This window comes from Cervus canadensis, chromosome 19, assembly GCF_019320065.1.
Source record: "Cervus canadensis isolate Bull #8, Minnesota chromosome 19, ASM1932006v1, whole genome shotgun sequence".
Taxonomy (NCBI): Eukaryota; Metazoa; Chordata; class Mammalia; order Artiodactyla; family Cervidae; genus Cervus; species Cervus canadensis.
Window position 1 is genome coordinate 55,880,431 of NC_057404.1, and position 13,482 is coordinate 55,893,912.

General features: G+C 36.6%; 1 protein-coding gene across 1 annotated transcript in view; it reads left to right on the plus strand.

Annotated features, from left to right (window-relative positions):
* The window catches only part of METTL14 (methyltransferase 14, N6-adenosine-methyltransferase subunit), a 39,845-nt gene extending 26,603 nt beyond the window's left edge, over positions 1-13,242 (plus strand). Inside the window, exons 9-11 of the mRNA XM_043438502.1 lie at positions 1,700-1,816; positions 3,222-3,432; positions 11,803-13,242. Of these exons, the coding sequence (XP_043294437.1) occupies positions 1,700-1,816; positions 3,222-3,432; positions 11,803-12,107 (633 nt within the window). The 3' untranslated portion in view covers positions 12,108-13,242. The remainder of the gene's footprint in view (positions 1-1,699; positions 1,817-3,221; positions 3,433-11,802) is intronic.
* The last annotated feature ends 240 nt before the right edge of the window (positions 13,243-13,482 follow it).

The window sequence follows — 13,482 nt, forward strand, 5'->3', positions numbered from 1 at the left end:
TTCTTTGTTTTTTTTGGTTGGAGTATTTTGAATTTCTAAGTGGAAACCAAATAATGAAAGCTTTTTCTTTTTAATACTGGTAGCTTTGTGGCTAGTTTTGGTCTCAGATCTGCTGTCCAGCTGTGAAACTTTGTGTAAAGAGGTATTTACTCTTGTGTGCTTCAGTTTCCTCACTTGTTATGGGATAATGTTTACATTTTTAGGACATTATTAATACTTGATATACTACCAAGATCTCATTTAATCCTGGTAATTTTAGGAGGTGTCCATTTGACAGGTAAAGAATTTAAGTAGGATTATATTGAGATAAATTTGTGCTCAAATCCTGAAATTCTGCAGTTGCTTTGTAGTTTTTGTATAAATAGCAAGTTTGAGATTGTTGGATCACATCATTGCTTCCATCTTTTATTAACTCCATGGTAAGACTATAACTGTATACTGGGAATCTGTTTTATTGCTGGCATCTCCCTAAGATGCTGTAAAAAAAAAACTAAGAAAATAGAAACACACCGTATGTTTTTATGGGTATATTGGTATATTTTATAGGTATATTACCCTTGTTAGATCAAATATCTAGCTTTGGGCTTTTCTCCTACCCCTCAAATTAGCTTGAAATTGACTAGGAGGCTTTATCTTACTTGTTTATGCAGCAGTTTATCATACTAGTGAAAGCAGATTTTGGCCCCAAATAATTACAAAAATAATACAGCATGAGGAATACTCATGAACTTGTGGTAAGTTGATTAGGGCATGTTGGATTTAGGCCCTTGTGATACTTCATGAATATCCAGTGCTAAACAAATATTTGGCAACAGGAACAGATAGTGATTGTGATTTTTGAGATTTTAAGTTAAAAATCTAAGTTCCATTTTGAGGTGTATCTCAGTTTATACAGTGAAAAGTACATATGTTTTATGCTCCACTGTGTCTTTATTTGTACTTGATCATAGTGCCAACAGTATTGCACTGCACAATTTATTTAATTCCTCCTACTTTGCTCTTAGTCAATTAGGGGTAAGGACTGCATCCTACTCAAGTTTTTAATCCCAGCAGCTAGCAAACACCTACATATGGTAGGGCTCAAAATGCTACTCTGGGTACTCACTTAGCTGGTATTTGTTATATGTTCATATATGACAGATTCTAAGACACTAAGATTCAAAACTCTCTATTGTCTAAGTTACATAAAGCTGAAAGTAAAGTTTTATCCTATAAAGAAATATACAGACAATTGTAAGTCTTTGGATTTTTGAGGTTTAGTATTAAATATATAAAAATAACATTTTACAAGACTCATTTGAAAGGAAGTTACTGATTAGAACTTCTCAACAGTTTTTAGCTTTATCAGAGGATAGAAAATTGAGGTGGCAAGAACAGTTACCTTTTGAATTATTTTTTGATTTAATAGGGGCTGATTATTCTCTTATTTAAAGCTCACTTTCTATTGATGACAGTGGAAGGTAGTATAAAGAATTGGAGTATTATATAGTCTTTTACATGTTTTGATTTTATATGTTTTTATAATGGCTGTATATTTAAAGACAAGTATTTCTTTTTTTCTGTTTCTACAGTAATACAAAATTACTATGCCATCTTGGAATTTAGTGTCTCAAACCTCTAGGAAGTTTTTAATGCTGGTTGGTTAAGTATTGTTTATTTCTTTTAGCTAAGGATTTTTAAAAAATTCTCTTATTTCTAGTGTTTACGCAAGTGGGGTTACAGAAGATGTGAAGATATTTGTTGGATTAAAACCAATAAAAACAATCCTGGGAAGACTAAGACTTTAGATCCAAAGGCCGTCTTCCAGAGAACAAAGGTATTGTCTTTACTGTTTTCTTTTCTATATTTTAATTATTTTCTCTCAAGCTTTTCCAGATGACTCCATGCTGTTTAATTCATTTTGGTGGAAGGGTTCTCTCAGACTTGCACAGATAGCATTGAGCATTAAAGTAACAAAGCCAAGTTCATTTTAAAAACTTTATTCACTCAGAGAAGCCTGTGCTGTGCTGGAGAAGGTAATATGTATTCCCGTATATCCTATACTACTGTAATTCTCAGTCAGATATGGGCTTTTGGTACTTCTGACCCCCATATTTTTTCCTTTCTCTAGACTCAGAAAAAAGAAATGGCAGCAAGACTCAATAGCTGGCCAGCTGAGATGAATATTTCTCTCCTCTTCCCTTTTTTCTGGGCTTCTCTGATAGCTTGGTTGGTAAACAATCCGCCTGCAATGCAGGAGACCCCAGTTTGATTCCTGGGTTAGGAAGATCCCCTGGAGAAGGGATAGGCTACCCAGTCTAGTATACTTGGCTTCTCTGGTGGCTCAGCTGGTAAAGAATCCATCCGCAATGCCAGAGACCCTAGTTCGATCCTGAGTTGGGAAGATCCCCTGGAGAAGGGAAAGGCTACCCACTCCAGTATTTTGGCCTGGAGAATTCCATGGACAGAGCGACTTTCACTTTCCCTTCTTTTTTCTGCATAAGAACCTGAACAAGAACCCCTGAGAACCTCTAATTCGTAGGACTGCCCTCCTAGTTATCAGGGTTTAACAGTTTGTCCTCCAGTCTTTCATTCTTCTGGGAGCTTCATTCATTCATGGGGAGCTTCATTCATGGGGAGGGTCTTTTTGAAGTCTTTCTTGGGCTAGAAATTCTTTTTGAAGGAAATCCAAGCCATCCATTGGTTCATGGAGTCAAGTGAGATTAAATTTATTTAAACTATACCCTGTTGTCCAGATTAAATAGAGGTCAAACAATAAACAACAAAAAAGGAAATTGTTTGACTTTCACATTTATGTATGTTGAGTATTTTAAGTTTGTATCCTTGCTTAAAGTCTTTCCTCCATTTGAAAAGGCTTATACCTTGTGTATAGCTTTGCTCTTGGATCATGCAAGGCCCAATATAACATCAGATTCTGAAGTCAAGTCCCATGTTTCCATAACTTCTGGAAACAAGTTACTATCAAGAGTTGCAGAAGAAAAGATCCCACAGTCGTTGACTCAGTTATCTAAAATGTGACAGCCCTGAGTTTAATGTCTAGCTTCCCTGCCAATCTTCGGAGGTCCAGAGATCCAGGTTTTTCCTATTGTGTTTTTGCCCATAGAACTATATCCCAAAGATTCAGAGAAATGAGTATTGTTTTGGAATTTGAAATGTAAAATGTTGTGCAATATGACTGTTTATGAGAAGAGATTAATTGGCCTGTTTTTATTGTTACTTAGGAACACTGCCTTATGGGGATCAAAGGAACTGTTAAGCGTAGCACAGATGGGGACTTCATTCATGCTAATGTTGACATTGACTTGATTATCACAGAAGAACCTGAAATTGGCAATATAGAAAAGCCTGTAGAAATTTTTCATATAATTGAACATTTTTGTCTTGGTAGAAGACGCCTTCATCTGTTTGGAAGAGATAGTACAATTCGACCAGGTAAGATCTCAGCAGGGGGGAGTGTTGATAGTTCCTTGAGATATAGATGTTAAGAAAGAGTACACAGTGCTTTGTAAAATAAAATGCTTATGACACATTTGACCCTTCTTCTTGCTGTATTTCAAGTATACTCAGTCTTGTCTCAGTACTCTTTCATGGCCCTCTTTCCTATCATTCTGATCCTGACAGACCTTTTCTCACAACACTGTCTAGATTAGCCAGCTTCACAGTACTATCCAGTCCTCCCACCACTCTTTCCCTCATAGCACTATTATTATCTGAATTATAAAATCGTTTGGACATGTTTATAGTCAGTCTCTTTCGCATTTCAGTCTCATGGAAAGCGAAGACTGTCTTATTTTCTTCTTTGACCCAGCATTTAGGTTATTAAATAAATACTGTGTTGAAGAAATGCATAATGGACATTTGGTCCTGTCCAAAACGTCTGTAAGACATTTGGTCCACACCAAAAGGCTCCTGATATTTGGCCCTGTCCAAAATTATTTGGCAGGGACCAGATTTGCTCAGGTTTCAAGGACCTTTTGGCGTGAACAAAATGTCTTACTTTTTAGATGGCACTAAATGTCTGCTAACCAAATGATCCTGTAGAAAATAACCATACATTTGTGAAATATATGATATATCCCAGCTTTATTAGTACTTGACTTGTCTCCTTACATATATCATGATACTGTTTTATCAAAACTTTAACTTTTTTTACTAAATCTGTGTAATGTGAATTTACAATTTTGAAAAAAATGAGTAGAAAATAATTAAGCTATTATAGACTGGAATTTTTTTTCAGAGGGCACAGCTTTTGTTTACAAAGTATTGTTGAAGTAATTCTACATTCCATTTCTTTTACTTCTCGGAAAATATAAAAGTTACTTTTAAGGACGTTGCATCATTCAATCACAGTATATGAAATCAACCTGTTTGGTTTTACCATGCTAGAAATGTTGTTTAAAGCTGAAAGGAGCCAGGATCTTATTTGTTTTAAATAGTCTACATTTTATACAAAGTAAAAGTTGAAGAAGGTACAGTGGAATAATTGGCCTTCAAAGTACCTATGAATTTAGGAGAAACTCTGATGTTCGTTCTAAAAAAAGTAACCCTTAAAGTTGCGGTAGGTGGGTAGGTATAACGGGATCCATCTTCCTTGCCTCCACCCCAGACTCGTCAGCTGGTCTCTGTGGATGTGCTTTAGTGAACACGCTTAGAAATATCTTCGTTTGTAGAAACTGGTCTTGAATTTCATAAAGTTCTGTAAAATGATAAAGAGAAAAATAAAAGTGCATTCTCTTTACAAAGAAATATTTTGCGTGGGAAATGTTTTTTTCTCTGTGGCTTAGGATTAGAGAAGATGTTTTCTGTATTTAAAAGTTAAATGGTGTTTCTCTTGGCAGTTTGTTATTCAGAATTGCGTTGCTGAAGTTATCATTTGTCATTGCTTTTTGGCTTAATATTGTGGTCAAATAATATGTATCATAAAATATCACTAATTTATAATTTGCTTTGACTGAATTTAGATGACTGTCCAATTCAGATGAAAGTCTGATGGAAAATAATGTAAATTTTTTGTTGTTGATTGTAGTATTTGTTGTATGCTGTTCTGTCAGCCATGTCTTTACTGATTTTGTTTAACTATTTATTCTATGAGAAAGGTATGTTTAAATCTATTAAGATTATGGGTTTGTGGTTCTGTTTAGTTGTCAGTTTTGAATTTATGTCTATTCGAGATCATTAGGTGTATTTAAAATGTTGGACTTTTATGCCTTCCTAGTAGGTTGATGCTCTTAATATTAAGAAATGTCCTTCTTAATCCAGTTTCTTAACTTTAAATCCTACTTCATCTAACATTACAGTGATTCCAGTTTTTTTTTTGGTTTGTGTTTGCTTTGCATATTATTTCCATGCTTTATTTTCAGTCTTCCATATCCTTTAATATATCTCTTGTGATCAAACACAGAGGTAGTTTTCATTAAATAGGTAGATTTAATCTTTATCTTTGAATTGGGGTTTTTTAAAATAATTGATTGTTCCCTTTCCCATGTTTGGTTTTTTTTGTTTTTGTTTTTGGCTGAGAGACATAGGATCTCAGTTCTGCAACCAGGAATTTATCCCATGCCCCTTGCTTTGGAAGTGTGGAATCCTGACCACTGGACCACCAGGGAAGTCCCTTAATTGAATTGTTTGGTGGTGGTGGTGGTGGTTTAGTCTCTAAGTCGTGTCCAACTCTTGTGACTCCATGAACCATGAGCCTGCAAGGCTTCTCTGTCCATGGGATTCTCCAGGCAAGAATACTGGAGTGGGTTGCCGTTTCCTTCTCCAGAGGATCTTCCCAACACAAGGATTAAACCCTGGCCTCCTGCATTGCAGGCAGATTCTTGACCAATTGAGCTACAAGTCAAGTCTATATTTAATGTAATTTCTTTTTAAAAAATATTTCTTTTTATTTATTCTTGGCTGAGCTGGGTCTTTGTTGCTACACAGACTTCTCAGCTAGCAGGGTCTACTCTAGTAATGGTGCACAAGGTTCTCATTTGAGTGGATTTTCTTGTGAAATAGAGGCTCTAGGACACGAGAACTTCAGTAGTTCTGGCACATGGCCTCAGTAGTTGGAGTTTCTAGAATACAGGCTCAGTAATTGCAAATGGGCTTAGTTGTCCTGCAGCATGTATAATCTTCCAGGATCAAGGGCAAATCTGTGTCTCCTGCATTGGCGTGGGGTTTCTTTACCACTGAGCCACTAGGATAACCTTTAATGTAGTTTCTGATATTTGTGGTTGTTCAGTCGCTCAATCGTGTCCAACTATTTGCGACCCCATGGACTGCAGCACCCCAGGCTTCCCTTCCCTGTCCTTCACCATTTCTGGAGTTTGCGCAAACTCAAGCCCATTGAGTTGGTGATGCCATCGAACCGTGTCATTGTCTGTCATCCGCTTCTCCTCCTGCCTTCAATCTTTCCCAGCATCAGGGCCTTTTCCAGTGAGTTGGCTCTTTGCATCAAGTGGCTGAGGTATTGGAGCTTCAATTTCAGCATCAGTTCTTCTAAATTATGGTTTATTTCTTTTAGAATTGACTGATTTGATCTCCTTGCTGTCCAAGGGACTCTCAAGAGTCTTCTCCAGCACCACAGTTCAAAAGCATGAATTCTCTGGCACTCAGCTTTGTTTATGGTCCAACTCTTAACATCTGTATGTGACTACTGGAAAAACCATACCTTTGATTATACGGACCTTTGTCGGCAAAGTGATGTCTCTGCTTTTTAATATGCTGTCTAGGTTTGTCATAGCTTTTCTTCCAAGGAACAAGTGTCTTTAAATTTCATGGCTGTAGTCATCATCCATAGTGATTTTGGAGACAGAAAATAAAGTCTGTCACTGTTTCCATTGTTTCCCCATCTATTTGGCATGAAGTGATGGGACTGGATGCCATGATCTTAGTTTTTTGAATATTGAGTTTTAAGCCAGTTTTTTCACTCTCCTCTTTCACTTTCATCAAGAGTATCTTTAGTTCCTCTTCACTTTCTGCCCTTAGGATGGAGTCAATTTGCATATCTGAGGTATCGATATTTCTCCTGGCAATCTTGATTCCCACTTGTTCTTCATCCAGCCCAGCATTTCTCATGATATATTCTGCATATAAGTTAAATAAGCAGGATGACAATATTCAGCCTTGACATAGTCATTTCCCAGTTTTGATCCAGTCTGTTGTTCCATGTCCAGTTCTAACTGTTGCTACTTAACCTGCAGACAGGTTCCTCAGGAGGCCAGTAAGGTGGTCTGGTATCCCATCTCTTAAGAATTTTCCACAGTTTGTTGTGATCCACACAGTAAAGACTGTGTTGTTACTGAAGCAGAAGTAGATGTTTTTCTGGAACTCTCTTGCTTTTTCTATGATCCAATAGATGTTGGCAGTGTGATCTCTGGTTCCTCTTCCTTTCCTAAATTTAGTTTGTACATCTGGAAGTTCTTGGTTCACATACTGTTGAAGCCTTGCTTGAAGGATTTTGAGTGTTACTTTGCTTACATGTGAAATGAGTACAATTGTGTGGTAGTTTGAACATTCTTCGGTGTTGCCCTTCTTTGGGATTGGAATGAAAACTGAGCTTTTCCAGTCCTGTGGCCGCTGCTGAGTTTTCCATCTTTGCTGGCATATTGAGTGCAGCACTTTCACAGCATCACTTTTTAGAATTTGAAATAGCTCAGCTGGAATTCTGTCACCTCCACTAGCTTGGTTCGTATTAATGCTTCCTAAGGCCCACTTGTCTTCACACTCTAGGAGGTCTGGTTCTAGCTGAGTGATCACACCATTGTGTTTATCCAAGTCATTAAGACCTTTTTTGTACAGTTCTTCAGTGTATTCTCGCCACTTCTTATATCTCTTCTGCTTCTATAAGGTCCATACTGTTTCTTTCCTTTATTGTGCCCATCTTTGCATGAAACGTTCCTTTGGTATCTCAGATTTTCTTGACGAGATCTCTAGTCTTTCTCATTCTATTTTCCTCTATTTCTTTGCATTGTTCACTTAAGAAGGCCTTATCCCTCCTTGGAACTTATCCCCCCTCTGGAACTCTGCATTCAGATGGGTGTATCTTTCCTTTTCTCCTTAGCCTTTTGCTTCTCTTCTTTTCTTAGCTATTTGTAAGACCTCCTCAGACAACCATTTTGCCTTGTTGCATTTCTTTTTCTTAGGAATGGTTTTGATCACCACCTCTTGTACAGTGTCAGGAACCTCTGTCCATATTCTTCAGTCACTCCATCAGATCTGATCCTTTAAACGTATTTGTCACTTCCACTGTATAATCATAATGGATTTGATTTAGGTCATACATGAATGGCCTAGTGGTTTCCCTACTTTCTTCAATTTAAGTGTGAATTTTGCAATAAAGAGTCCATGATATGAGTCACAGTCAGCTCCCCATCTTGTTTTTGCTGACTGTATAGAGCTTTTCCATCTTTGGCTACAAAGAATATAATCCATCTGATTTCAGTATTGACCATCTGGTGACATCCATGCATACAGTTGTCTCGTGTTGTTGGAAGAGGGTGTTTGAAGGGAAGGTGACCACCTTACTGTTCGCTTTACATTGGTACCACCTGTTCTGTGTCCCCTTTTCTCTCATTTCTTTTGGATTAAGTATTCTTATATTATTCAGTGTTTCTTTTTTATTAACTTGTTAAATATTCTTTTATTGTTCCTTCACTGGTTTTCTTGGAAATTGCAGCTTGTACCCTTGAATTATTAAATTCTAAAGTAAAATAGCGTATTGGTTTTTTTAAAGGGTAGGAATGCTATGGTTATGCCTCATAGTTTCTTTAGTCTTTTAAAACCAGTTTTTCTCAATATATATATATATAGTCATGCCTGAGTTATTACACCCTTACTAGATAGACAGCTACAGAATGAACTTTGAGTTGTTGAGACTTCTGCTGTACACATACATGAACATCTTGTTTGGAGGTTTAGTAGATGATTTTACTCTTTTATCAAAGTAAAATATTTTGGCAACAGAGCTTGTGGCAAGCAAATATTTCCTCTTCACTGGCTTAAAAGAAAGTAACAACTAGATGCTCAGCTGGAATTGTGTGTTTTTCAGAAAGTGTAGATGTCCATAGATGCTGAATATTAAGATTATGGCTATAGTGTTTGAGGAAATAAGGAACAGATTTTTATCTTCCATCATTAACCTTTGTACCCAAAAACAGCTCTTGAATCTGGAAACAATCTTCAGTGGGAACTGCTATTTAAAGGAAGTAGAAAACTTTAAAGAAAAAGCAAAGCTATTTAAACAATAAAAGGGAACATCAAACAGATGGTAATCTTTTAATAATTGAAAAGTCAGTGTAACAACATTAAAGAAAATTTTTAAGAGGAAAAAAGATTCAACCTCACTACTTCCAAGAAGTATTTTTTTGCATAATACTTTCCAGTCCTCTTGTGCATACAAATTTTTACATAACTGTGTCATTCATCATTTTATATTTTTCTCAATATTATGTCAAAATATTTGTCAAAATATACGTCAAAATTATTTCTACATTTAAATAATTAGTTATAATGCTTTTAACGGCTTTATAGCATTATTTTAAGTTTTTTTTTAATGTGAGTGGAAGAACCTAAGGAGTAGAGAGAGTAGATAATTGTTAAGTATAGCTGTAGATACAAGCATAAACAGCAACTGAAGTAAAAATACAAATTTTGGTGCCAGTTTGTATTTATAATATTCTATAACTAAAACATCATGGGAATTTTCTCCATTCATTTAGCTGTGGCCACTCTACCCACTTTATATTATACATTATATCTTTGATACCCTTCTATCTATATCTATACCAGTTGCACAAAGTCTTAGAGGTTCAGATTTTATTTTTTGCTTGTAAACTACTATCTGATTCTTTATCTTTGCCTATTCTTGCAAAAATTATTTTAGTATTAAGAAGGAATATCCACTTGGGAAAATTATGTAGTAGGAAGTTAACCATGTAAATAATAATAGGAGCAATTGAGAGAAGTCTGTTCAAGAGGCTATAATTTATTTGGGTCAAATCCTCAAATACACTTCTTCCTCAAGGAGGTAGTCTAAGGTATATAACACATACCAAAGGAATACTCTTTATTACTGCTTTAAAAGTTTAAAAATTGCTATATATATCATACTCGCTGAAGCCAGGCTAATTTAAGCTTACTTGGTTCTTAGAAATAAAGGATTAGAAATCTGAATAGAACTCTGTTGCAGTGAAGAATTTGTGAGTGGGAAGCAGCGTCCCTTGCAGTTTACTTTGTAAAGGTTTACATGTCTTATTTATGTAGGGCAATATAGCATGAAAGAGACAATATTAACTATTTTTATTAAATCTTCGAATTTTTTCTTACCTCTTGCTTGTGCGTTGTGTTCCACAGCACCATATATATAGCAGAAAATAAACCAAAAGCAAGTAGAAGTCTCATAGGTTCAGTTGTCAGTGAGACCACATAGGTGTGCAGTGTATTCTTTCATCTGACTTTTACCAGGGTGTCTACTTGATGAGACATGAAAGGCATCATACGGTTTTATCTGTTACTTTTCTCCAGATATTACAGATCTTATCTGTGTACTGTTAGATGATTTAAATGATGAACACAGTGTTGTACAAAAAAGGCTACTACATTTTAGAATGTGATCTTAGTCAAATATTTTGCATTTTATCATGGACCTAATAGTCTAAGAAATAATCTTGATAAGGCATAAATAGTGTGAGATTGATTTTTCAGGTGAAGAACCTCATTCTTAGAGATTCCTCGGCCTGCCCCAGTGATGAGGAATCAGCACGTGGAGGGAGCCTCGGAGCACGAGGTCTCCATCAGGCATTTACAGTTAATCTGCAGTTCTTCCTGCTGCAGATACAAGGCGACCGAACAGAAACCACCCTTATGAAGAAAACTGTCTAGCAGTGAAGTTGACAAAAATACCTTTTTACCTATAGAAATATAATATGTAATGGAAATTCAGAAAGATAATTCATTTCATTAAGATACATGTTTAAGGTGGATGTTGAAGGATGGAATTTTCACTAGGTTGACAGGATAGAGAAAATTATAGGCACAAGGTGGATATCCGTGTGCAAACAGTTAACTAGTGGTTCATTGTTTCAGCAGTGCGATTAGAAAGCTAGTTCAGACCTCATTGTATAAGACTTTCGATTCCATATTTCTGAATTCTGGCTTAGTGGAAAGCCCAGAAGGTTGTACAGAGAAGGAATGTGGTTTTAGCTTTACTTTAGGCTTTCCACTTTTAGAGGGAGGAGAGACTGAGAAAGCATTACAGTATACATGTGTGTCTGTTATATGTGTACGGGACAAAACTAGTAGAAAAATAAAAACTCTTAAGGGTGGGAGTAGAAATGGAAAGATGGTAACAAATAGGAGCAACATGGTAATAGGTTGAATTTCTAAGACCTGTCAGCTGGGTTAATGTGGTTGGAAGAAAAGAAGCAAAAGTTAGTTCCAGGATGTTAGTCAGAAAACTGGAACCATTTCTACAAGTAGGAAGGTGATATAAAATTTAATAAATTTTCACTAAGCAGAATTCAGTGTGGTGTCCAATATTTTCTAAATCCTATTCTCACAGAATGTGAAATATGGATGGAAATGACGATTATATTATAAAAGTTACAGTTTAAGAGGAAAAACAAAACAAGCAAACTATATATATATATATATGAAATCAAAGACCATAGTTAAATGCCACATGTTCTATGTAAAATATCAATATTGGGTAAGTGATAGGGACATGTAGAAATACACTGGAGATTTGAAATGGCTCCTAAAGATCAGTAAGAGAATTGGGGGCGATAAAAAGGTTAATCTTTCTTCCCTCCATTTCAGGGTGGCTTACAGTTGGACCAACTCTTACAAATAGTAACTACAATGCAGAAACGTATGCATCCTACTTCAGTGCCCCGAATTCTTATTTGACTGGATGTACAGAGGAAATTGAGAGACTTCGACCAAAATCACCTCCTCCCAAATCTAAATCTGATCGAGGAGGTGGAGCTCCCAGAGGAGGCGGAAGAGGTGGCACTTCTGCTGGCCGTGGGCGAGAGAGAAATCGATCTAACTTCCGAGGAGAAAGAGGTGGCTTCAGGGGGGGCCGTGGAGGCGCGCACAGAGGTGGCTTTCCACCTCGATAGTTTTTTAGGACACTGATCCTATTAATGCCCCTTCGCCTTCTTTCCGATAGTTTGAATTTCACCCGGGAGATGTTTAGAACTCTGTTCCAGCTTGCACTTTGCTTTAGTTTCTCTAAGCTACAGGAATATTTTAATCAACCTAGTTGTCACTGTCTCGTTTTATTCAGGGTAAATGAGTCATCCTGTCTTTTGTCCTGTGCATGTAACCAAACAGTGGAACAACACAAATACCTTCATTTTCAGAACTGAATTTAGTCTAATTACAAAGGCTTTTGCTTTTTAGGAATAAAGCGAGCAGTGAAAAGACGCAGTCTGAAGTGTCACACCGGCGCTGACAGTAGTTGATGGTGGGCATCCCATCACTGCTGTCACAGCAGACGGGAGCTGCTTGGCAGCCTTGATGGAATGGAGTTGGGACAGGTGGTAAACTTCTCTTGGGGTTTCAGCATTTTCTCACTGAAACAATAAAAGAGACTTTTTTTCTTTCTTTTTGAAAAATCTTAAGTAAACTCGTGTACTTTGATCACAGAAGAAATCTGAATCTGATCAGGGAGGTGGAGCCACCGGGTGGGCAGAGAGGAGGTAGAACCTATAGGTATACTTTACAAAGAGGAAAAAAAGTGTTCATTATAATGTCAGTTGTGCAGCTACCGATGACTGTCACTCATACTTCCTAAGAAGCTGACGAGGACAAAGAGCCAAGTAGCCAAGGACAGTAGAACTTTGGTGTAATCTTGGATTGACTTTCAAAGCAGTTTCATATTCCTTAGCAAAATAAAAGAATCGGAAGCAACAGATACACCTGGTTATCAGGTGCTTGGTTTAAACATTTTGGGAAATAAAGTACTTGGTGATGGGAAAATGACATGCATCTTTAAACTTGTTCTGGAGAAAAGGTAAAACCAATTACAGAAAACCCTCAACTTAAGAAGAGAGCTTGGAAAAATGGAACTGCAGTTGCCTTCTAAGGGACTGGTTCTCCAGATAAGTTAGTTGTATGAGATTTTATATTGTCATTTCTATACTGTCACTCATGTTTTGCATGAATCTGCTGAATGAAATAATACCATTATTGTTGATAAACATATTTTTTATTTTATGTATGATTTTTCTAATGAAACTTTAAACCTTTGAACTTTGAGAGTCTCTTTTCTGTGAGTGGAATTGTAGTCGTTACCAAATGAAAAAGGATTGACTTCAGATGAAACTATTCTCTTGGTCTGTGAGTAGCCCTTCTGTGCTTTTCATTGGCTCATAAAATGAGGTTATGTTATGTCCTTTAAAGACTCAGTTTGAAGATAGGGGCTGAATTATAGGGTTGTGCTTGAGATCCTTACAAGCCTGATGAATTTTACTTGCTCGATCTGTTGGAGCT